The sequence below is a fragment of the Microcebus murinus genome, chromosome 9 (assembly GCF_040939455.1).
Source record: "Microcebus murinus isolate Inina chromosome 9, M.murinus_Inina_mat1.0, whole genome shotgun sequence".
NCBI lineage: Eukaryota > Metazoa > Chordata > Mammalia > Primates > Cheirogaleidae > Microcebus > Microcebus murinus.
Window position 1 is genome coordinate 74942485 of NC_134112.1, and position 26257 is coordinate 74968741.

The following is a 26257-nucleotide window of genomic DNA, read 5'->3' on the forward strand; positions in this document are numbered from 1 at the left end:
ACCCATGTTCAAATTCTAACCAGGAATTCTCCTTTTACTACTTACTCCTCCATCACTTTCTATACTTATAATACTGGAGCTAAGATACACCAATAAAACAAAATATCCATTATGAATAAATACCAAGAATATTGGGCTGGCCAATCAAGGAACATCCTTGTAACTTTAACAGCAATTTTTAAAGCAGTTTTTGGCTCATACTGAACTACTGGCATTGTTTAAACATAACCTCTCACATGCCTAAGACAAAATAAACCATGTGTAAAATATTGAGATGAGATACTCACAGCGTGCAGCTATGTCCAGTGCTGACCTTGCTAAGGAAAAGAAGTTACAATTGTTAGAAGGAATAAGCCTATTGGCAAGTATCTACTTTTTAAACATATTTAAAGCTTATGATAGGTCTATAAAAATAAAAGGGCTTGAATATAATAATTGCTCAGTATACAATAAAGGAAACATGAATAACAGTTCAGAGAAAAAGTAAGAAAGTAACATTATGCTCCATAATTCATTATCAAGACTTATGTAGAGAAATCCTAAAGGGTAGTATTCTATTACTGCCATAACATTTTATTTTTACCTTTACATTTTGCTTTTATAGTTATTAGAAATTTAAATCTTAATCAGAAAATTACTCTACAAACTTATCTTTAAATGACTATACATTCATACTTGGTGAATATTATGGTGTTTAAAAGTTGTTACGGCTGCCATTCATATATGCAAATAAAGCACCAGAGAATATATATATATCAAACTATCTTAATGGTTAGAGTAGAAGGCTGGGGGGCAGGGAGAAGGTCATTACTAAAAGTTTTATGATTTATCAGTTAAAGGAATTCAGAATGTCAAATATTAACATAAATGCAGCAGTTCTCAACCTGACCACTAATTACAGTTAGTGCTTTTTAAAAGCACTAATATCTGATCCCAGCCCAAGAGATTATAACTCAGATCATCAAAGTATTGTAGACAGCCATTTCCTGATTTGGCTAATAGTATACAGTGTGATAAATGTCAGCCAGCTGTCTGACTATAAATAGTCACACAGTTTTTAATTCTGTACTATTTTAGAAAATTATGAAAATACTGAAACTGGGAAACAGAAAGTTAAAGCTAAAAGACTGTATCTAAATATTTAGAAGGAGAAATGACTGAGTAAATGAAGGTTCATTAACTCAGTAGAACACTATACAGCATTAAAGTAAAAAAGGTAATGTAATAATATGGAATAAAGCAGAAAACAGACTTTTTTTTATTTTTTAAAAGACAAAGTCTTACTCTGTCGCCCTGGCTAGAGTGCAGTGATGCACTCATAGCTCACTGCAGCCTCGAACTCCTAGGCTCAAGCTATCCTCCTACCCAGTCCTCCTAAGTAGCTGGGACTACAGGTGCCTGCCACCAGGCCTGGCTAACTTTTTAAAAATTGTTTTGTACAGATGGGGTCTCGCTTTGTTGCTCAGGCTGGTCTTGAACTCCTAGCCTCAAGTGATCCTCCCATCTCAGCCTCTGAACCTGCTGGGATTATAAGCATGAGCTATATCACATATGGTCAGAAACAAACTTTACCTTACTCTCAAATCAAAAAAGGAACTTTACTAGGATATAATTTTGGGAAGACCAGTTTTTAAATCATCAGCTTTTTAAGTAAATAATATCACCTCCATTTAATTTGTGTAAGAGTATGGGGAAAAGATGCTTTAAGGTAAAGAAATTCTTGTCAAAGACTTTTCTTTCCAGATGAAAAGCTCATTTTTTTATCCAATCCTCATCAAAACAAAAAGGCTTACAATTCTAAAAATGCTATCACTTGGGGTCCAAACGGTAAATTAATTGTAATAAATAAAACAGGGTGTTGTTCAAGTATAGAACACAGGTACAATATACAAATACAAAAATCCCTCTTCTTCTTCAAGTTTTTCTCCCTCAAAATATCCTGAGAGCTTTACTCCTCAAATTCTTTCAACACATACATTTTACTTTAAGGAACAATAATAAACATTTCTGATTAGGTTTCATCAAGAAATTTCTTTCAATAAAGTCAGGCTAATGAATCAGAACTATTTTGTACTTTAGTTTTTAATAAGGTTGCAAGTAATTTATGTCTATACTATTTATCAATGGTTTAAATCTGAAAAGGTCAAAATAAATCAACTCAATAGAACATTAAGTACTTACTGCAGCAATATATGCAAAAATAATTTTGACTGTGTTCAGTACATTTACTAGCTAAGTATTCATGCTAAAACTAAACACTACATTAGATTACAATCCTAAGTAAGATTGGTGGGTTATATTCATGTTGAATGCTGGTTGTGACAGTGTATTATAGTTTTGTAAGATGTCACCAATGGGAGAAACTATGTAAAGGGTAGGTAGGATCTTCCTGTATTATTTCTTACAAATGCATGTAAATCTACAATTTTCTCAAAATAAAGTTTTATTAAAAAATCTTTTAAAAAAATCACAATACACTTTGGTAATTTCAACTAATTATAGCCAAAATTTTTATTTTTCCTTTCTAGAAATAAGTTTGTTTTATTTTTCTAAAACAATACTATATAATAAACCTGAATCGAAATGACTTATAAACTATCAAGTTATTATATCAACAACTTGAAAAAATGAAAAATCACCACCAAAAGAATTATATTTAATCTTATGTACCCCTAAGGTACTGATTATAGCAACAATTCTACTGCTAAGTTAAACTTGTTACCCTTTGGCACATTAAGTTAGCTGCTAAACAAGCGGCAAAGATAACCATATATCCATCTTTGCTAAAATAGTCTGAATGAAAATTAAAATAAAACCCCACAAATTAAACTTTCACCAATACAATAGAATAGAATCCGGTAAAATTATATAGATACAAGGCATTACTTTAATTATGACATCAAAATAAACCATCTGTCCTAAGAATGCCTAAATCAAATAGCTAAACTAAACAAAATAAAACCTTGCAGGTTCTTAACATGAGGAAATATCAATAAAAATTAGGACAGACAACTATCTTGGTAAAAGGAGCTCAGGGCTTATTCATAGCTGACTACCAGTGATTTTCCAACTAATACAGCTTTAAATGAATCCCACTTCGGAAATACTCTTCCTTCCCACATAAGGAAATACTCTTCCTTCCCACCCTTATCTTCAGTTACCTACATTTATTTTCAATTAGCATATACTATCCACAGGGCCCAGTGCTAGATGCTGGGTGAAGCATCAAGATATTATTACCCTCGAGGTTCATTCTCTGGCGAGGGGAGACAGACAAATGAAAAAGAAGAAAAATTCTATAATGTAAGGCAGAATAAAATTAGTGTCAAATAGCGATATAAGTACTACGCAATTAAAACAGTTTAGAAAAACAGTAACATACTATAATAGGGAAAGAAAGCAGTTCAAGCACAATTTCTCCAAAGAAGGGGCATTTATGCAGAGTTTTAAAAAATGAGAAGGATTAACAGATGCTGGGGAGATGGGAAAGACATACAGGGTGAGGAACCAGCACAAGCAAAGGCCAAGGTATGAAATTACAGGACAGGGTTTGTGTCTGTGGGCTGTGTCCAGACTGGTATGTCAAGTGTTACCTTCAGGGTAGAGGCGGGTGGAGAAGAGCTGAGAAGGCAGGCTGGGGGCTTTGGGTGCCACCCTAACTAGAGAGTTTGGATTTTATTCCCCAGTAATTAGAAGTACTAAAGATTGTTGAGTTTTAAGAGAATGGCACTGGCAGTGGTAATAGGCAGATAGTAAGGATGAGAAAGAAACAAAGGGACATCACTATGATGTTTACAAAACAGTCTCGACCAGACATTACGATTCAAACTAGGACGGAGACGGGGGTCAATGGGTGGGGATGGACATGAGCAGTATCACTGGAGGAGAATCACCGGTGGCATGTGTATAATGACTGGGCCACACGGTGGCCTCACCCAGCCTCTTCTCCACTCTTCTTTCTAAAAACAGTGGGCCTTTTCCCAAAGTAATTTTCTATGTGTACCAATGGTCCCATTGCCTCCCTTCTTTGAAGGATCCTCCTTTCTTTGTCTGTTCAATCTCTTCTCGTTTGTCATGCACTTAACTTTCAACCAAGACTAGGGAAACTCTCTCCATTACTTTAAGAAAGAAAAACATGTACAATGTGCTTGAGTTCAGCTACCACCTCATAATCTTCTTACCTAATCATCAACGTTTCTTTGAAGAATTAGCTATATATTGCTTATATTAGCTGTATATTAGCTACATATTGCTTCCAGAATCAACACAGTTATCAATGCCTTCAATGTGCTTGGTTTCTGTACCATTATTCAAAGGCAGCCCAGGTGTGCTCTCAAAGGCCACCAAGTTGGCCATTAGGGAATAACAGAAGTACACACATCAGAACAAGTTAAGTCTCAGTATACATGCAATAACCATTTTATGCTGGATCCTGGATACTTCTTTTAAGATGGGAGCTTAACAACAGATAGGTTCAGGAGGAAAACAACTACTACATCAAAAGGAATGGCTGAAAAAAGGATCCTATTACTTAAAAAGACAAAAACTTATACAAAGAAGGTTTGAAGTACTATAACTACAATGTTAACTATCTGAGACAGGGGTCCTCAAACTTTTTAAACAGGGAGCCAGTTCACTATACCTCAGACCGTTGAAGGGCTGGACTATAGTTTTTTAAAAAAAACTATGAACAAATACCTATGCACATTGCACATATCTTATTTTGAAGTAAAAAAACAAATGGGCAAAAACACCCGCATGTGGACCGCAGGTCATAGTTTGAGGACACCTGATCTGAGAGATCAGTGATGGAGAAGAGAGCTCCAACAAGCAGAAACAAAATTAGTGGATTGAAATTACTTGGGAGTACAAAAGGCAGAATTCCATGCCATACGGGTTAAGAATCCCTTATCCAAAATACTTGGGATCATAAGTGTTCTGGATTATTTTTCCAGATTTTGGAATATTTGCATTATACTTTCCAGTTGAGCATCTCTAATCTGAAAACTAGAAATCCAAAATGTTTCATAAGCATTTCCTTTGAGCATCATGTCAGTGCTTAAAGAGTTTTGGATTTTCTGACTAGGGATGCTTAACCTGTACAAGTAGTCATTGTAAGAAAAGTCACCTGAATATGTTTATATAGAACTTGAAGACTACATGGCCAAAGTATATAAAGCCTTGATACACAGTATGTAATCCATGGATAGGAATCTCAGCATCACTTGGGCGCTTGTTAGAAATGCAGATTCTCAGGCCCTGTCCCAGACACTGAATCAGAATCTGCATTTATCAAGATTCTCTGGAGATTCTTTTGACATTAGAGTCTCAGAAGCACTGGTATAAGGAAGTCTTGAGATTAGATGTGAGAGGGAGTGAATTAGGTCTTCGGAATCTCTTCCAAACATTAATTTACAGAAAGCAAAACTCACTATTTCAGAGATCTCAAAGTACTTTCATTCGACTTCTGCCTACTACTAGGTCAAAATCCTGTTTCCAGGGTTCATAATCTCACCTTTCATGCTTAATTATTTAATACCTTAACCCTTTAGTCAAAGCTATTCAATGTAAGTATAAGGATCTATAAAGAAGATCAACAGTTTCTCTAACTTCAAATAATAAAGACCTATGAAAACAGTCACCAGAAGATATTCAGAAATGTAGTCATGTGCCACCTAATGATGTTTCAGTAACAGACCATATATACAATGGTGGTCCCATAAAATTATATTAATAATATCATACTTTTACTGTTATCTTTTCTATGTTTAGATACACAAATAATTTACCATTAAGTTACAACTGCCTACACTATTCAGTACAGTAACATGCTGTACAGGTTTGCAGCCTAGGAACAAACAATACCAAATATCCTAGGTATGTAGTAGGCTATACCATCTAGATTTGTGTAAGTATACTCTATGTTTGCATAACAAGCAAAATTGCCTAATGATACATTTCTCACAATGTATCCCCATCATTAAGTGATGCATGGCTGTGATTTTATACAGAGCCTTAGATAAGTAATTACATCCCACTTTAATATGTAAACATTAAATTCTATTCTTCACTATCATAATTGTATACTTATAGAAGAGAAATGCATACTTGACAATTATTTGAGATTCAATGAGATATTCATATATAACCATCTAAAATAACATTATATATACTTGGCTCCTATGAAAACACTTCAAATGTAACATTTTATTAACTTAAAGATTCTGTTAAAAGCTCGGTTGAGGAGCTTATGATGGTACATTTATAATATAGCAACACTAAATGAATGAGTAAAAAGAAAAATGCCACAAAGGGAAAATAAGAGTAAGCAAGATAGATTTTATGGCTGGTATCTAAAATGCATTAAATTCTTGTGACTCCTAATCACTTGCCAACTGAGGGCTAGATTTGGCTTCGAATTTTCTAGCAGCCAACTCAAATAGGAAAACAATTTAAGCTTGGAGGTGTTATATCTAAGATATAACGTGCACTTAGAACATCACAATTAATTCCCCTAAGCATTTATAAAATAGGCTCATTTTACATGTGCAAACTGTTGAACTGAAGATTCATGTTTTATACTGAATTCCAAGACCACTTATTGTATATTTTAGAATATTCTAATAAATCACACTTAGTGATATAATTACATTTTCTTTTCTACATAGACTAACAGAAGAGTGACTTGGAGAAGTGATAAAAATTTAGACAACCACACCAAAAATAAGATTGAAGAAAGGGGAAAAAAATGAAACTTACCAAATAGATTTCCTAAACTTGCATCCATTTTAATTTCAAATACTTGAGAAATAACATAAAATGTTAGTAAAAATACTGCCACAGCTACCACCAACTTTGCAGCACCTAGGTAAAAGGCAGAAATAATTCAGCATGAGTTTATAAGCCCAGAGAACTTTTGTGAGGCATTTCTATGAAAAATATAAGTTTATAAAAAAATTTTTTAAAACTAACAAATTTCTATTTTTATCTACTAGATTTTAATTTTACTTGAGTTACAACAAAAACTGTACAAACAATTCATCAAGATAAGGAATTTTCCTCATCAAAGAAGTCTCAGATTGGCTAGCTTTCTAGACACAAGACTGCTTGACCCATCTGCCTAGTTTTGTATGCAAAACAATTACCTTATCAGTTGCTAGCTTACTACACAAAAATGTCATGGCTAATGGAACACTACCACAAAGTTTGTTGCATGACGCATTCCTAACCCTTTTCAAATATAAGAAGCAGTACTATACAGGGATGTTACAAAAACACTGGACCTTCTGGAGACACGAAGGCCAGGATATCCACTAAGTAAGGAGTTATCAAGTGACATGTAACAGGTTTATCGTCCTGTCACCAAGCAACACAACTCCTAGAGCTACGTAAGCCCTCCTGGCATGGCAAACGACAAAGTCTTCCTCCTCATACTTAATACTAGTTGAAGACAGGCCTTCTACACTATTGCAAGACATAATTTGGCATCTATCACATACGCTTCATAATATGGTTAAATGGAAACTTCCATACTTTTATATCTTTAATTATGTCTGAGTGCCTTACAAACAGCACTGACTTTGCTGCTTAATGTGAATCGTTTCTTGTCATTTTTCTCCATAGCTAAACAAATCTAGGGCAAACAAAAGTGCGAGACAGGAAAGGATATGGAAAATGACAGGAAAGAAATACTTTCTTCTTACCCTTAGGATTTCAGAGACATCTCATTAGCTTATTCAGAAACAATATTAATATTTGTACTATTTCCATTCCCCTCCCTTAATCTGTGGTTTAATCTGTGTTTATATAAAAGAGGTAGACAGGATCAGCAGTCATCTCATTATCTTTAAGAAAAAAAGGCCCAGAAATGAGGTAAAAAAAAAAAAAAAAAAGGCCCAGATAAATTAATGGCAGCGCAGGGAATGGAATACAGAGATCCTAACAAAGTCAGTGGTTTGTACAGTACTTCATTTTAAAACCAAATTACCATATTCTTCTGAAAAACTACCAAGCTCAACTTAGTGGGTAAGGAAGGGTAAAAAAGAAATACGTTCATTCCAATTTCATAAACCGAAAGAGATCAGACTGCATCCTTAGAGGAGAGGACAGGAAATGAACTGATGGTGCTCAGATACACTGATGATTGTGAGAAGCAACAGCTTCTCAGAGCCTACTCATTTCTATTCAGAAACATTCTATTGATGGCTATCTGGTAGGGAGAGGGGGTATGTGAAAAATCTCTGTGTCTTCCTCTCAATTTTGCTGTAAACCTAAAACTACTCTAAAAAATATAAGCCTTAATAAAAAAAAGAAACCACACTCTATTAATATAGAAATGATATGGCAGTCAGGAAGTCTAACTACTAATCAATCACTGCCTCTCTCTTTCATTTCCTACCTCTCCCCACCAAAAACCACAACTGCTTCCTGTTTTCAAGAACAACTACAAATTGCATACATTTTTAATGCATAAATAAGAGAGCAAAATTCTTTCAGGCTTTGAACTCTTTCCTTCCAGGATCTATCAAAGTATCTTGTACTTAGCAATATTCTCAACAACTGTTTGCTAAATAGATGAATGGTAACAGGTGGCATGTCCTCCTTGATCATTTAAGACTAAGACCAAGGGCCTAAAGATTCGATGTCACATGATAGTCCTACCATCTTACTTTCTAGCAATCATAGGCACGTGCAACCAGAGATAACCTTTTCCTGTCCTGTAAAGCAGAGCTTACAGTCTTAAGCTTCATTGCTTAAGACTGAAATATTAAAATGATTAAAATATCAAGTTTATAGCTCGAAAGTTCTACACTAAATTCCATACCAAGCTAAACCTGAACCTACACTAGTATAGCTATATGCATATATAGCCACATTATATATATATATATGTATAAAATACACACTCACATGTACCATTTACTGAATGCCAACTGTAGAGCTAAATGCTTTAGAAGCATAATCTCATTTGCACAGTTTTTCAGGACATTTTCACTTTACAAATAAGAAAATAAGGCTAAAATATTAGACCACCTGCCTAAAGTCACGTAACTAGTCAGTGGCAGCACTGAGTCTTAAACCAAAACTTATTCACTTACACTGGACTACCGGATGAACTAGGAGGAAACAGAAGCTCTAAGGGAGAGAAAAGTTAGAGTAGGAGAAAGTAGCAGAGGGTCCCATGATGGTAGAGTTTTGGAACTTCTGTTACAGAGGGTTTCCCCAAAACTGGCCTGAGTCCAGAACCAGCATCCAATTCGGGAGTTGGAGGGACAAAACCATACCACACCACAATTCCCATTCTTAACTTTCCACAAGATTCCCTCTTCCTCCTAGCCATGGACTGCACTAATTTGAGTGTGTCACTACTTCTGGTAAACCAAAAAGCATACACTTCAGACACTGATGCCTCACTGTAAGAATAATGGCTATCGTGGCTATAAGGATATTTCAAAGTAACCAGATTTTTTCTCAAATTAGAAGAGATTAAATAAAAGCAATAAACTTACAGCTAATCTTCCCTACTCATTCATTAAATGCAGTTCCCTCAAGACCTACACTAGGACCAGTGCCAAACACAAAATAAGCACTCAGTGAATAATTACTCATCAATTAACCTGGGAATTAATTGTCAAAATCAGAGAAATGGACTAGACGATAAAGTTAATTTCAACTGGAATGAATTCAGAATTATGTGAGGAAGAGAAATTTGCCTTGATTATTTCAAATTGTCATACTTAAACAATGTACTTTAAAAATCATCTGGAGTCACATAGTCATAAATAGTCCTGCTGAATTCAAAGATTATCTAAAAAAAAAAGATTTGCAACATGTTTATTGAAACCACAAACAAGCTCTTGGTTTCTGGGAATATTTTTCTTCAACAACTGTACAGCTACTTTTAAAAAGATGCTTTGTAATTTCACAACAAAGAGATTCAGCCTTTCAAATTTCAACAAAAGCATTTATAATGACCATCAGTTACTGTTGTTTAATAATCATGTTTAATCAACTGTGCCTGATTGTATACAATTATGACCAACGTATGAAGACTTGTTTGTTCACCCAGCTTGACTGTAGGCACTCCTAAGAGATGCTCCCATAGGAAAATATTTGGTTTGCTAGTGAGAAGATGATAATTAAGAGAAACACTAATTATCTTGATTTTGAGAAATTACAAGTTATCTCCTATATTGGGCACACACTCAGTAGAAATTTCTATGTAAAATGTGTATTTCTCCTAGGGCTCTGGATGAAGGAGGGGTGGGGAAACACACTTACTTTTACTACCCAGATAGGAAGAAGTCATCAGCCCTTCTAGTCATTTATGAATGTGTCTTTTTACAATGTTCAAAGATAACTACCTTCAAAACATTAGTGTTTTTCAATTTCCTGAATATGCTGCTTAATGAACAGATTAATGTTCTTACATATAACCTCACTATGTAGACTGAACTTAAACTAACAAATACCAAGCAAAAAACAAGTATTTTTAGAATCTTTTACACAGCAGGTCTTCTAATAACATTGTTTAGTTCAATGTCATTTTATTCAATGCCAATGTCGTTTAGTTATAAGGCTGGTAAAGAAAAAAATTGGTTTTGTAGTAAGTCTTTTCACTTAAAGTCACAGCTTCCAAGAACCTATCAATGCCATTAAGTAAGGACTAATGATACTATACTTTTTATCATTATTTTAGAATGTATTCCTTCTACTTATAAAAGAAAGTCTACTACAAAACAGGCCTCAGACAGGTCCTTCAAGAGATATTCCAGATGGAGGCCTGGTTATCACAGGAGATGACAGCTCCAGACATGTTATCGCCCTTGACAACCTTCCAGTGGAACCGGACAGGGAGGTCAGAGACAGTGACTTTGATGATCCTGACTCTGTACAGATTTAGGCTAAGTACACTTCCATCTTAGTTTTTAACACAGGTTAAAAAGAAAAACTTAAATTTTAAAACTAGAAAAAGCTTATAGAATAAATCTATAAAGAAAATATTTTCATACAGCTATACAATATGTTTTAAGCTAAGTGTTATTACAAAAGAGTCGAAAAGTTAAAAAATTAAAAACTTTATAAAGTAAAAAAGTTACAGTAAGCTAAGGTTAATTTATTATTGAACAAAAATACTTTTTTATAAATTTAATGTGTAGTGTTTATAAAGTCTGCAGTAGTGTATAGTAATGTCCTAGACCTTCACATTCACCTCCTACTGACCCACCCAGAGCAACTTCCAACCCTGTAAGCTCCATTCCTCGTAAGTGTGCTATGCAGGTGTATCATTTTTCATCTTTTACATCATCAGTCCCTAACCTTTTTGGCACCAGAGAGTGGTTACATGGAAGACAATTTTTCCACAGACCAGGGGGGTAGAGGGATGGCAAGCGATGGGGAGCGGCTATAAATATAGATGGAGCTTCTTTCGCTTGCCTGTCGCCCTTCCTGCTGTGTGGTCCAGTTCCTAACAGACCATGGACTGGTACCAGTCCTTGGCCTGGGAGTTGGGGACTGCAGATTTAGACTGTATTTTTACTTTACCTTTTCTATGTTTAGATATGCTGAGATTCATAAATACTATTGTGTTATAATTGTCAATGGCACCCAGTACAGTACCATGCTGTATAGGTTTGTAGCCTAGGAGCAAATAGGCTATACTTTATATCCTAGAGGTGTAGTAGGTTATACCATCTAGGTTTGTGTAAGTATATTCTATGATGTTCGCACAAGGACAAAATCACCTAAGGACACATTTCTCAGACCATATCCCAACCGTTAATTGATGCATGACTGTATCATTAGGCAAACAAGCTTAATGTATAAGAACATAAACATTAAAATCATAACTTAAAATATTTAGCATAAATATAGGCCAAGCATCCCTTATCTGAGATGCTTGGAATCAGAAGCATTTCAGATTTTTTTGGATTTTGGAATATTTGCAGCATACTTTCCAGTTGAGCATTCTAAATATGAAAATCTGAATTCATGCCTGAATGAGCATGTCCTTTGAGTGTCATGTCAGCTCAGAAACTTTCAAATTTTGGAGCATTTCAGATTTTTGGATTTAAGATGCTCAACCTGTAATTTCAACAAAAGATTTGCCCCAAAAAACTTGCATAACACTGACTAAATGTCCAATGTGTGATGTGACAACTACTTAAAAAAAAAAAGGCTAAATAATGACTTAGTTGACTATATCTCAGCTTTGCATTCAATATAAAGATAATTTACCCTCACCTTTAATCATGACTTACCAAACAGGTTACACAAAAAGCAAAATTATTTCTACTAAATTAAATGTCTTACCTGCTACCCTCATGTTTGATTTTTCAGTCTACGGTGCTTTTCATTAAATATGCTCCTAAAAAATCAAAAGAAAAGGCAAACATCATTAGGTCTAGAATGAAAATTCCTTCTTAGAGTTTGATTTGGAGTGTGTATATTAAACTAATTAAATAAATGTTATGACATTTCTAAGTATACCAATACTGACATTTAATTAAAGAAACTCTTATCAGTGGGCCTGTCTCCTTCCACTGGATCCTACAACCTCAAGAGAAGGGTCTGTGTCTTATCTTCTTGGGTCCCTAACTCCCTAACTGAATGAACAAAGAGTAAAAACCTGCCATCAAGCTTGTAAATAGACGATAACACCTTATTATATTCAGTGATTATGCATTTATAAGGAACTTTTGATACTTAGTTCTAAATTATCAGTTTGCAGATGAGGTCCAAAGAAATTAAGCTATGTATCTAGTTCTAAAACAAATTATTTGCATAGAAATGGTGCTAAATGTAGGTTGGCTGACTTACTCTAGTATGCGATGCCACTTCATTTTTGATACAACGCAATTGAAGTGTCACTACAATAAGCATTCACAGCAAAGGCTTATTTTATTACCAGAGACCTCTTCCTTTTCTTGTTTTGCAATTTAAGCTTATAAAATAATATATTCAAAAGCATAGAAGTGAAATTTTAAATATCCTGGCAATTAACATTATTGACAGAGTAATTTTTTTTTTTTTTAAACAGGATCTCACTCCATTGCCCAGGCTAGAGTGCAGTGGCATCAGCCTAGCTCACAGCAACCTTAGACTCCTGGGCTCAAGCGATCCTCCTGCCTCAGCCTCCTGAGTAGCTGGGACTACAGGTGCACACCACCACGTCCAGCTGATTTTTCTATGTTTTGTAGAGATGGGGGTCTCAATATGTTGCTCAGGCTGGTTTTGAACTCCAGGCTTCAAGGAATCCTCCCTCCTCAGCCTTCCAAAGTGCTACGATTACAGGTGTGAGCCATTTCATCTAGCTGACAGAGTCATGTTAATATATCAAATAAAGAAACTATTCTTTGATATTATTTTAATATCAATAAGAAACAAATGCTGGGAAAAAAATCTGTATGTGTATGTTTCCTTCCTAATAATAATTCAAGATAGGCAAATTTTTTCTTTTCTTTTCTTTTTTTGAAAAAAGGTCTTGCTCAGTTGCCTGGGCTAGAGTGCAGTGGCTTCATCAAGATAGGTAAAATTTTTTAAAGGAAATGGAAAAATAAGGAGTTTGATAGGAGAGCCATACCCAAGTTTAGGTGGACAGTGTTCATAGTCAACTCGACTTATTGTAAAGGAATGGAATTCAAAAGAAAATTTTAATTAATGAGTCACATTAACCAGCAATACATATTTCTCTATTTTAGACTGTGTTTTCACACTTATGTTTTAACGTCATTGTCTAATCTAGGAATTCACAGAACACTTCAAATAAAAATAATGGCACACCCATGAAGGACACTGAAAAGTGAGATATTCAGTTTTCTTACTCATTGGAATAGTCAGGGGGGCTAGAAGGGAGTGGGCATTGGACAGCATTCAAAGGTCCAATGCTCATAATATGCTAGCTCCCCTTCTTCAACACAATCTACCTAAAGAAAAAAGAACACTTAAACTGAATTGAGTATTATTGATTTCTTTCCCTTTGTTAATTATCTGAACACCTTCCACAAAACAGGAAAGTCAATGTTATATATCTGCTTAAACTACTAAGCCACAGGCTAGGAAAATACTAGAAGGAAACAGGAGATACTGAAGTATTTACAAACCATCACATAAAAAGCAAAAAAAAAAAAAACAAAAAAACCTTTAGAGGTTTTCATTTGAAAAGCTGAGGTTATAAATCCTCTTTGGCTTCCAGCAAAATTGAACTCTGCTTTCACAACACACACATGCCTTTCCTCCTAGCTAATATTCCAAAATAACCTTACTCTTATCTGAGTGTGGCCTAGGAAAATTTCCTTGAAAGTGTGATAAGCAGCTGTACACCAGATACTTGCTATTCTATTTCCCTGTTTCCATTCCCTGCTGAGGTCACATCTGTATAATGAGAGTCACTGCCTCATATACCTGCCACCTGTTTGTAACTCCCAACAAGCCTGTTTCTAAACTCATCACTACTAAGCCCACAATATAAACAACTATAATTGTCTAGCTGAATACAATTGTTTCCTATTAAAATTTCTCAGAGAATTAACCTTAGTAAAATCTCTAAATTAAAATCTCATCAAACTACATCTCAGCCATAACACACCTTTAATTAATTTGCTCAAGAAGCAAATTAATGATGCAAGAGTATAAATCAGCGTAAAGAAGGCATACTGAATATATTTGAGAGCAAATCAAGGAGCATCTATTTATAATAATGATGTGCTAATTCTAAATCATTCCTGACTTGTCTTCTTAGGAGGACATTTAAAGACAATCTTTATATATAATAATCTTGGGGAGGAATAAAAAACATAATAGAAACCTCAGACTGAACCACCAACAATCAAATGGGGATACAACAGGTCCAGAGCAAATGAACACAAAAGGAGGAAGAGACCTTTGCTATTAATTCAGAACTCTAAATCTAGAGGCAACAGGTGAAAAGTTTTACAACATTTTCATATATTTATTAAAAGGTAGAAAAACAGAAAGCAGAGCCAGTTACTAAAACCAGAACAGGCCGGGCGCTGTGGCTCACGCCTGTAATCCTAGCTCTTGGGAGGCCGAGGCGGGCGGATTGCTCAAGGTCAGGAGTTCAAAACCAGCCTGAGCAAGAGCGAGACCCCGTCTCTACTATAAAATAGAAATAAATTAATTGGCCAACTGATATATATATAAAAAAATTAGCCGGGCATGGTGGCGCATGCCTGTAGTCCCAGCTACTCGGGAGGCTGAGGCAGAAGGATCACTCGAGCCCAGGAGTTTGAGGTTGCTGTGAGCGAGGCTGACGCCACGGCACTCACTCTAGCCTGGGCAACAAAGCGAGACTCTGTCTCAAAAAAAAAAAAAAAAAAAAAAAAAACCAGAACATTAGTGGAGGATAGTTTTAGGACAGATTAAAGAAACAAAAAATTCAGACAGTACATTCATGAACTATTAACACATTTGCTTCCATAAGTGTCATATAGGCCAGTAAGTTTCAGTGTTTTACATAAATATATAAATGACTGAACCAAATCAGATTGTTAATAGGTAAGGTACATAATCATTGGAGAATCAACAGGTAAGAGGGCCACCATGATGCCCCTGGGCAAAAGAGCAACAAACTGGATAAACGTATGTAATCTAGACTGAAAAAGAGAGCCTAAATTAGTACCTCAGATGGACATATCGAATTTCATTAAAGGTTTTACAATTTAATTTAAACATTTCCTTTGGCCCAACTATCTACTTTGCTCTGACTTAGTGAAATTTTGTTAGTCAAGTAGAAATCAGGCTATGCTGTGAATAAGGAAGCATTCTTCTAAAATCAATTAACTTCAGGAATAAGGGAGCAAAGTCAAGTGACACTTCCATACTTTCCTTGAGAAGTGGACTAAATCAGATGAATTATAAGAACATCACTCTATATCATAAGTCATGCAAACAATTGTTTACTATGAGGAGGATGTCTTGCCAGTTAACTAGGTAATGTATACATATAGCAGGGCAATTCACACACAGTCTTATTTTATGTAATCTCCTCACCACCTCACCAGCCCTCAAGCTGTAGTGAGTATTATAACAGAATTATAGATGTCAGGGGATCTGTCCAAGGTCATATGAAGGGTAAGAAGCACATACTACAAACAAATCCACTTCCTTTTCACTTCAGCTGCTTACTAACATACTCTACAAAAAGAGGCTTATTGACAAAATGCCATGCCAATCAATTTTGCTTTTGCAAATTGCCGTAGGAACTGCTAATCTCTGCTGCAAACTAGCCACTCCAGAGATTTGAAAGTTTATCAAAATAAGCCTGTGTCAGACGCTGCACCAACAGAAATGACACAAGAAAATGGAGCATACAAATATACCCATTGATATACATATTTAATATTGACAACTAAACTAGAAGAAAATACTACAAGTTATATTCCACAAATATATAGAAATTATCACTCAATTCAATCCAACTTCAATTCAGTGCTGGCCAAATGACAATTTTAGGTAAACCAACTAAGTTTAGATGATTCCAATAATCATGGGAACTGGGGCTTTTCAAGAGGACTAAGATAAAAGGTCAAAATGCAAACAGATAGATGTAAAGTACACTTAGGCCCCACGATGGTTAATTTTATGTATCAACTGGACTGGGCCACAGGATGCCTATATATTTAGTTAAACCTTATTCTGGAAACCCAGAATAATGTCTATAATAGTGCTTCTGGAGGAGATAAACATTTGAATATATAAACTAAGTATAGCAGATTGCCCTGTCCAATGTGGGTGGGTCTTATCCAATCCATTGGAGACCTGAATAGAACAAAAAAGGTTGAGTAAGGATTTGTTCTCTTTGCCTGTCTTCAAGCTGGGACAATGACTTAGGACACAAACTGGAACTACACCATCCTGCTCCTGGGCTGCCAACTTGTCAAATGCAGATCCTGGACCTCTCAGCCTCTCTAACCACATGATCCAATCCCTTATAACAATTTATATATATATGTATAAAATATGATAAGTTATATGTTTATAAAGAGCTAGATTTATCTATATGTAATTTATCATAAGGAATATATGTCTATATACATAAAGGTAGATTTATTAATATCTATCTATTCTATTGGCTCTGTTTCTCTAGAGAACCCAGACTAATACAGACCCACCAAGATCAGAATGTAGACAATTAAATTTTTATCCCCAGAGCACTGAAAGTAAAAGACGAAAATGAAATAATACTGAAATCAAAAGAATGTTACAACTAGAAGTCAATCGGGTAAGTTACTCTGATGTTATATTTACAAACAAAAGTATGATCTTTTTTTTAAAAAAAAAAAAAAAGCTATTTGCAATGAATAACTGCATTTGTGTGAATAAAATAGAGCAAGTGTTGGCAAACCTTTCCTGTGAAAGGGCCAAATGGTAAATATTTTTAGATTTTGTGAATCTCTACTGCAATGATTCCACTCTGCAGTTGTAGCTAGAAAGCAACCACAGACAATATGTAAATGATGGGTCCAACTGTGTTCTAATAAAATTTTATTTGTGGACACTGAAATTTGAATTTCATGAAATTTTCATGTGTCACAAAATGTTTTTTCCAACCCACCTGAAAATGTGAAAGCCAATCTTGGCTTGTGGGCCACATATGCCTATGTGTCATAATTTGTCAACCCTTAAGATAGAAGAATAAAAAATATAAATTTTAAAAATGTAAAAACAAAGGAATAAGCTGGGCACAATGGCCTACGTCTGTTGTCCTAGCTACTCTAAAGCCGAGGTGAGAGTATCACTTGAGCCCAGCAGTTCAAGGCTGGCCTGAGCAACATAGCAAGCTACACTGTCTTTAAATAAACAAATAAATGAATGAAAAACTTTCCTAACATTTTTTTACTAGGTTAAGTGCGGGATATTCAACTCTCACATGACTTCTATTAGTCCTCTTAGAAGCACTACTAGAGATATAGACTAATCAAACCTTAATTTCTGTGTTCTATACGAATTTATCATATTTTCATAACCAACTGTTCTCCATGGAAAATATATACTCCATGAAAAACAACAGAATGGATTCTCTTCTCAAGGAAGGAAAAAAATCCTTCTTTTCCTATAGATGAAGCTATCCATCTATAGCAAAGGTGGGGATAAATCTAGACTCTGTAATGTTTCCAAACCAGTCCCAGAAGATACAAAGAAATGGATAAAAATCAATCTTACCATATTCTACTTCATTAACTATTAAATTATGTTGGTGGGGAGAGACTGACATCACTGTTTCCTCTATGTGGGTGTTCACATGGGATTATTTTTGTGATGGGCTTAAAAAAGAGTATGGTTACTAAATCTGACATTTGATCAACTTGTAAAATTTCAAATATTTAGCTTTAAAAAACCTTTTTTTTTTAAATAATGAACTATTACTTTAGCAGACACAGAATGCTATCAAGTGCCCTGTCTCACCCAAATGCCACCATACACACATCTTTGCCAGGCTGAATACACTTTTAAAATAACAAAATGGACAGGGGTGAGAAGATTACATTCATTTGAAAAGATATTAACATTTAAAAACTCACTATGATACCTTCATCACTATCATTGTGTTATAAAAATTCTAAATTTAATAGAATTTGGAATGCTTAACACTAAATGATTAAAATGAAAAATCCAATTACTAACTTGAGAAAGTAATAATAGCAGGACACTCTGGTACTAAATCCTAGAAGATACATCCTTTTAAAAGAATCTACCATTTTAACTCTGTCTTCCCCCACCCCCTGCTTTTAAAAAGTGGGTATGATGTGATGATTAAAGGGAAATTCTTTAGATGCCTACCTAAAAACTAGAAAAGTATCCCATATTTTTAAAGGACCAAACTAAACTTACATTTGACTAGGGAGAAAAAAGGAGCAAAAAGCAAAAACAATTTTTTTTTTGGGGGGGGCAAGATAATCCATGCGAATTCTATAATGCTAAGAACAACAAATTTTTCAAAAGATCTCTGAAGAAAATGATATAAATGTATCCACTCCTTTTGTACAGTGGCCCAAAGGTTAGACTGCAAATAAACAGACCAAAAACCTATAAACAATAGGTCAGTTGAACCAATAAATATGACTTTTAGAATAAATTTTTCAATGTTTTATTGAAAATCTTGGGAAAAGAGGGGTATAGACGATTTACACCTGGATTTTTTTAACAGTTATCTGAACCAGCATCATATGGCTTTTCTTATTTTCTTAAGTAGCATCATATTGAAATCACATTGAATCACATTAGTACTTTAGTACTAATAACTAAAGTGTGACTAAGAAACAGAATTAGAAGTATACCATGGAAAAAGCACAAATGAGCCAAAAAGTGTTTTAATTTTCCCCTAAAATGTTAACCAATACTAGATATGAAGCAAATGGAGATTACACTGGGTAGATTTTATCTTTCCTCAACAATACACTATGAATTGCTCTGCTTTGCTTTTCATTTGTTCTCCTTACAATGAATAGAGACAGTAATACTTCAGAAAACTTCTGATTTATAGCAACTTAGATAAAATTCTATTCTTCTAAGAAAGAAAATTGGCAAGATATAACTATAATACCCACTTGTCCCTCCAGTTAAAAACAGGTTAGCAAAAGGGCTTGGCTAAATCTGGAAAGTGCTCCACCTAGATCAACTTTGCCCCAAAGACTGACTGTAGGGAGAAGTAGCCAAGCCTGACAGACCACACATATTACATTCTAAGGGTGTAAGTATTTCAACATAATTGATTTCAACGTTAAGAATTTCATAGTACAATTCCTTCAATCATTGTGAATCAGCAAAAGAAACCTAAAGTTATTCTTTCCTCTTCAGAAATTAGAGATATCAGATTTCTGAAATATTTCAGTGGATCAACAAGCATTTAACCATGTTTTCCAGAAATACAAACTCTTGAGCCAATGGCAGATCTGGAAAATAAGAATCCTTAGGAGTGGGGATGGAAACTTTTGCATGTTTAACAAGTTCCCCAGTCTCATTCATGGTCAGATCTGAGAACTGCCAATCTACAGCACACTGATTTGAACGCACAGGAAGAGTTAGAGAACAAAAAAGCATGGTAGATCTAGACCAAAAAAATCCGAAAATAAAATTCATATGACAGGAACTTTCATTATTTTCTGAACAATGAATGGAAATCAGCCTGATCCCGGAAGAGGTCTTCTGTGGGGATAAAGAGGGAAAAGTGGGCAGTGAATAAATCTAGAGAAAATGTGGAGAGAAATAGGAGAAAAAAGAACTTCTGTTTGCAATAGTTAAAAGAAAGAGTATTAAAATTAAAATTACTCAAATGTTTTCTTGCAGTTTTTATCTACCAAAGCAGAATTTTGCTTACAAATTTATAATGCAGTTGAGGAAATGAAATGGTGATTAGATTTTTGTAACACAGAGCACAAACATACCAAAAACAGAAAACAAGACACAACCCTACAAAAGGACAGTTTTATAGGGACAGAACCCTACAAAAGGACAGAACTACTTCAGAGTTCTACAATTGTTTAAACAGTTGTCATTTAAACTACCTTAATCCTACACTATACAATCCGGAGGGAGATGGATGAAAGAATGGACCGAAACAAACAGATATTATTGGGAACAGTGACAAAAATAAAACTGAATACATTTTAACTAAAACAAGTTGAAAATAAATAGGGTATATGACGTGTGCCCTCATAAATTGCTTTAAAACAAAAGAGAGCAGGATTAGAGAACAGCACAAATTGACATATACTTTAACTGCTATCTTCATCTCATGTAACTATTTTACCTTATACCAGATGACAAGTTATAGGTTCCTGTTCCAAATGTTTAACAATTCCCCTAAATATCCACTCCACTGACACTGTCTTTAAGTAGTCTGCAGAATTTCAGTGCACCAGGATAGACATAATTCTGTCTTGACTTGTATGTGAATAAATGGAGGAACATAGTGGTTCCATCTGTCCAAGGGACCTGGATGAAATGCAATATTAGCACACCATTGCTACCACAAAAACTAAATGCATATTAGCAATGCTAAAGTAAATTGGGGACCAGACCCAAAGAATCCTTGAGCAAACAGAACCAATTAGGCCTCATAAGTGGCCTCAAGCTTCCTTGATTTGTAAACATACAAAACTTGAGCTATTCCTTGTAAATAAAAGCAGAACTTACGTCCAACCAATCAGAAACAGACAATAAACTTATATAACTAAGAACTTTCCAACAGGATAGAACAAATAAGGCAACTATGTAACTGTAACCAATCAAATGTTTTCTTTGCTTTACTTCTATGTCCCTCCTACAAAAGCCTTTTCCTTCCTTTCTCTTGGTGGAGCCCCCAGACCTCTTTTGGCCTGGAGTTGCCCAATTCATGAATCACTGTTTGCTCAAATGAACTCTAAAATTTTATTGTGCCTCAGTTTAACTTTTTCAACAGCAGCCACTTGCAAAGAACAGACAATAAGAAGCTTCTAGTGTAAAATTTTCCAAAAACGTGTTAACTGAACCAATTTAAAATTTCATTTTTGTTGACTATATGTCCTTCAAAACTCATTTAATGATCACTTAACTGCAGGTAATGAATGGTATTGTTAGTTAGGTGGCACACCTGATACCATGACACTACTTTGATGAGCCTTGTAGAGTTTATGAGAAAAGTCAATTTAGGAACTTCCTCACTAGCATATAAAAACTCACCAAGGTCCATCAACGAATAAACAAAATGTGGCCCATATCAATGGAATGATATATATGGAATGGTATATATCAGTGAAATATACAACGGAATATTATTCACCCACAAAAAAGTAATGAAGTACTGATAAATGCTACATTGTGGATAAGCCTCTAAAACATTATGCTAGGTGAAAGAAGTCAGGCACAATAGAACACATATTATATGGTTCCATTTTCATGAAATATCCAGAACAGATAAATCCATCGGGACGGAAAGCAGATCAGTGGTTGCCAGGAGTTGGGAAGAGGAAGGAATGGGGAATAACTGATTAATGGATAATGGAAGTCCCCTTTTGGGGTAATGAAATGTTTTAGAACTGAACAGAGGTGATGGTCGCACAATACTCTGTGAATGTGCTAAATGCCACTAAATTGTGCACTTTAAAATGGTAAATTCTATGTTTTGTGAATTAAAATTAAGAAAATGGGAAAGAAAAACTAAAATGAAGCTAGAAAAATCATGAATAGCCAATTAAAAAATTAGACTGGAAATAACGGAAATGTAATATAATAGCTTCAACCAAATGGAATAGGCCAATGAAAAAGAGAATGAAAGAATATTAATGGGGTATACTGTGTAGACTTAGAAGTATTCGAACACTTTCATTTCTTCCTCTGCGAGAAAGTCTGCCGACTGTATTTCAGGAATTGCATTAAAAAGAAAATCTAAAAATCTTAAAGATCTTAGGAAATCACCTTGTTCAGTATCCCTAATCAAATTAGGAAAATAAGTATTGCATGATAGTAATTTGGCCAATGCCATCCTTGAAGTAACTAAAAGAACTATTGTTTAAAATCCAGATTATTTGATCCCAAGAAGAGGGACACTTCTGGACAAAATTTAAAATGAATTTTTGCTATTTACTAAGTTCTGAACTAGACGGATTTTTGCGAGCCCTAAGACCAAAATCTTTTGCTTCTTGGGTCTTAGACCTTTCAGTTTTAAGAAATGAGTACCACAATTTAAAAAAAACTTAAAGACTCCCTGCCTTAGAAAAATAAAAGTAGCTTTTGAGGTGTAGGCTGTCTTATTCATAGTATCCATGATGCTGGGACATGGTAGGCACTATAATATTTTTTAAAAATTATAGAAATTTTTTAACAATGAGACTCATCATTTAAAAGCTAAAATATACAGTGAAAAATATAAAAGTCTTGTGATCCCCCACAGGAACACTACTTTTTGCCATTCAACAGTCTATAAGCCCTTAGACCCTTTTTCTCATTATCTTTTCGTTTTTAATGTAACTTCATAAATTATGAAAGATTAACAAGGCTTAAGATACCAATCCATATTAAAACTCTGTAATTGTAATAAAACATCCATCAAATGTTTTTTGAAAATCACTTGAACCCAGTGGTGTTCAGTCTTGACTACTTTTTGAAAGAGAGAAGCCCCCTACAATGGGGACTCTGGGGAATGTGGCCTGTGTCCTTTTTAAAATGTCCCACTGGTGATTCGCAGAGGTCCCCAGGTTGATAATCACTAGATTGAATATTTTTATTTCTTCCTATCAAGAAATGCTATTTTATGAGCTGAGAAAACGTAAGAATCTGGGATCCAAAGCTTCTACCACGTGTAGAAAGTTGAAAATATTGTGACTAAATCAGTGAACAGCCAGAAAACTCAAGAGAATGGCAGCCTCTAGAAAGAGGTACAGGTCAATCATGTGACCCAAACCCAAAGATGATTTGCCGACTCTGCCAATTTCTTATTGAATGGCATTCAGTAAGTTACTAATTGTTATTTTCTAAGTTAAACGGAGATCTCTTTATACTTCACATAAAGAGTTTATACTGTGTGAATAACAGTAATGTTTCCAAAACTTTGGAAAATGTAACAGTACACCACTAGTCTTGCAAGGTAGTCACAAATCCAAAGGATCTGGGGATCTGCTGTCAGCACCAACCTTTAACCTCCCTGGGAGTTTACATTTTCATCTGTGAAATTGGAAAGGCAGATAAAAGGACCTATTCACTGAGGCTGTCGTGAGAATTAAATAAACGTGCACAGGAAATCAGCTGGCACGGTGCCTAGTACGTAGTAAGCAATCTAATTTTATTTAGTGTCACTGCACTCGTATTTGACTAAATAAAAAGAAACCAAAAGAGGGCGGTGCTATCAATTAGAATAGATCTGTATTACGCGAAATAAAATTTTTTTTAAGGGTAGAAGGTGATGAAAACATCATCTCCGCCCCCAAACAGCTGGAGATCTCAATCTCGCCTCGTCAACCCGTCAAGTGTAGTATTTAGCTCTACGGTCACCAATCGTCATACTCGGTACAGCACTGTGGGATAGCAGTCACCAAACGAGAAGAAAAAGAAATGACACCGAACACCGAATGACTGCATAGGTTGTAAAAATAAACAGGACCTCCAGTGTAGGAGACACTGAAACTTTACGAGTGAGTCAAGACGGCCCTCCACGGAGTTCCAATGCACCACCCGATCATCCCAGCCCCGAGCGCCCACAGCAGCGGAGCGCGGGCTGGACGCGGGGAAGGCGCGCTCCAGGTGCCAGCCCAGGCCGGAGCGCCGAGCCCCGCGCCAGGTGCAGACGCCGCCCCGCCCTCCGCGGAGCCAGGGGGCGCCCACAGGAGATGCCGGGGCGGCGGCCCGGACCCCCGGCAAAACGCGCTGGGGGCCCCCGGTCCTGCCTGCGCCGTCCCTGTGGCCGCACCGCGTGACGACGCGGGCGCGCCCCGGGGCCCGCCCTCGGCCGGCGACTGCAGGGTGCGCGGAAGGTGCGGGTGAAGGTGGGCGCCCGGCTCCCCCAGCCTCCCTCCATCCCTCCCCCACGGCAGCCGCGGCTCCGTCCGCCTCCCCGCCAGTCTCACCGGCCTCCCGCCCGCCTCTCCGCCGCGCGCCCGCCTTCCGGCCTCCCCGCGGTCAGTCCTGCCGGAGGCCGACGGAACCCGCCGCCTCCAGCCCGCGCCTCCGCTTCCTCCCCGGGTCGTCCGGCTTCCCCTCAGCCCGGCGAGTGGCCAGGAGAAAGCCAGCTCGCCTCTGGGCCTCCTCCCACGCTGCCCCGCCGCGACCAATGAGCCCCGCCGCCGGGAAGCCGCGCCCGCCCCCTGGCGGTGGAGGACCGAGCGGGCGCCCACGCAGGCCGCAGGGAAGGGCCGGAGAGCGGAGGGAGGGGTCTGCGGTCCGGCCCGCGCACCCGCCCGGCGCTGCACGGTCTGAGGCTGCCACGTGGGAACTGTCTCGGCGGCGGCGGCACACGACTGGGTCGCGCCACAGGAGTGCGGAAATGTGTCGCGGCCTCCTTCCCCCATTCCCGCACACAAACCTCCAGCCTCAAAGGCAGAAATTTTAAACTGACCAGCCCCATTCTAGAGATCCACCAGCGGGGATATATGAGATGATTATATCAACCTAGGACTAAGTACTTACCTCTGACTCCTTGAAAGCTAAATAACCAATTATGAGAATCCTACCGGTCCGGGGGTCTTTAGAACTCTGGTAACCTTAAATGCAGGACCCAAGGAGAAAAGTAGTGCAAGTCATGCTTATTTTCTCAGTTATTAGCTACAAAACTATTAGAAATGTTTTTCTCTGTTAGGACATTTTTCCATGATTGTGTTGATAACTGGGAAACCAATCCAAATTTTACTCTATGAGACTTGAGAACACAAAATTATCTCATAATTCACATCCATATCCTAAAATAATAACTATTAACTATTAGTAGATGGAATATGGGAATAATCCATGGTTGCAGAAATTAAATTGCATTAAAGAAATAACAGGGTTTGACTATAGCAGGTATTGTACCAAAGTTTAGCTTTCCTCCAAAAATGTAAAACACATAAACTAAATAACTGAATTCAGGGGATTGTGATCCACTGAAGGGGGAGGAAGCAATAAATGAATTACGAGTGTCTCGGATGTGCCAAACACTTTGCTGGGCATTTGTGTATGTGTTCTCATTTAATGCTCACAACTCAATCAAAGCAGATATTAGTTGTGTATTACTTTAACAAATCAAAAAACCCAGACTCCAAAACTTAGTTTAAATAACTTGTTTAAGAATACGAAGTAGTAAGTTGTGAAGTTGGAATTCAAACCTGGCTCCATGTAGCTCCAAGCAAACAAACAGGTACAGGACCAAAAAAATAAAAACCACTTACTGTGCACATTCCTCCCCTGGACCCCTATGTCCCACTGAAAGAATTTATGAAGCCTCTTGAGTGGGGAGATCAGGCCCTATATATGAAAGAGCTTTTTGCTCTATAACCAAACTGGCCTGATTGAAAATTACATATGGCATATTCTTACAGCACCACACCTGAAAAACAATTCCTATGCTGAAAGTTTAGTGTGTTTCATATTCTATTCTCTGGCTGGTCTGGTGGTAGTGGGTTATCAGAAGTTATTAACATTAGTGTCACTAAAGTTGGCATACAACCCCCCACTGCTAAATGTGATTGGCTTTTAAAATAATAAATATTCTATTCTCCAATGACCATAAGATATAGCTTAGAACCATTTGGTAGGTAATGAAATTAATAAATAAAAAATTAATAACAGT

At 36.4% G+C, this 26257-nt stretch overlaps 1 protein-coding gene across 1 annotated transcript in view; it reads right to left on the reverse strand.

The window, feature by feature from the left end:
• Positions 1-24764, reverse strand: part of FAM3C (FAM3 metabolism regulating signaling molecule C) — a 46048-nt gene extending 21284 nt beyond the window's left edge. Inside the window, exons 1-4 of the mRNA XM_012757308.3 lie at positions 24561-24764; positions 12313-12367; positions 6760-6864; positions 288-317 (exon numbers count right to left, since the gene is read on the reverse strand). Coding sequence (XP_012612762.1) covers positions 288-317; positions 6760-6864; positions 12313-12325 — 148 coding nt within the window. The 5' untranslated portion in view covers positions 12326-12367; positions 24561-24764. The remainder of the gene's footprint in view (positions 1-287; positions 318-6759; positions 6865-12312; positions 12368-24560) is intronic.
• Positions 24765-26257: the final 1493 nt, after the last annotated feature.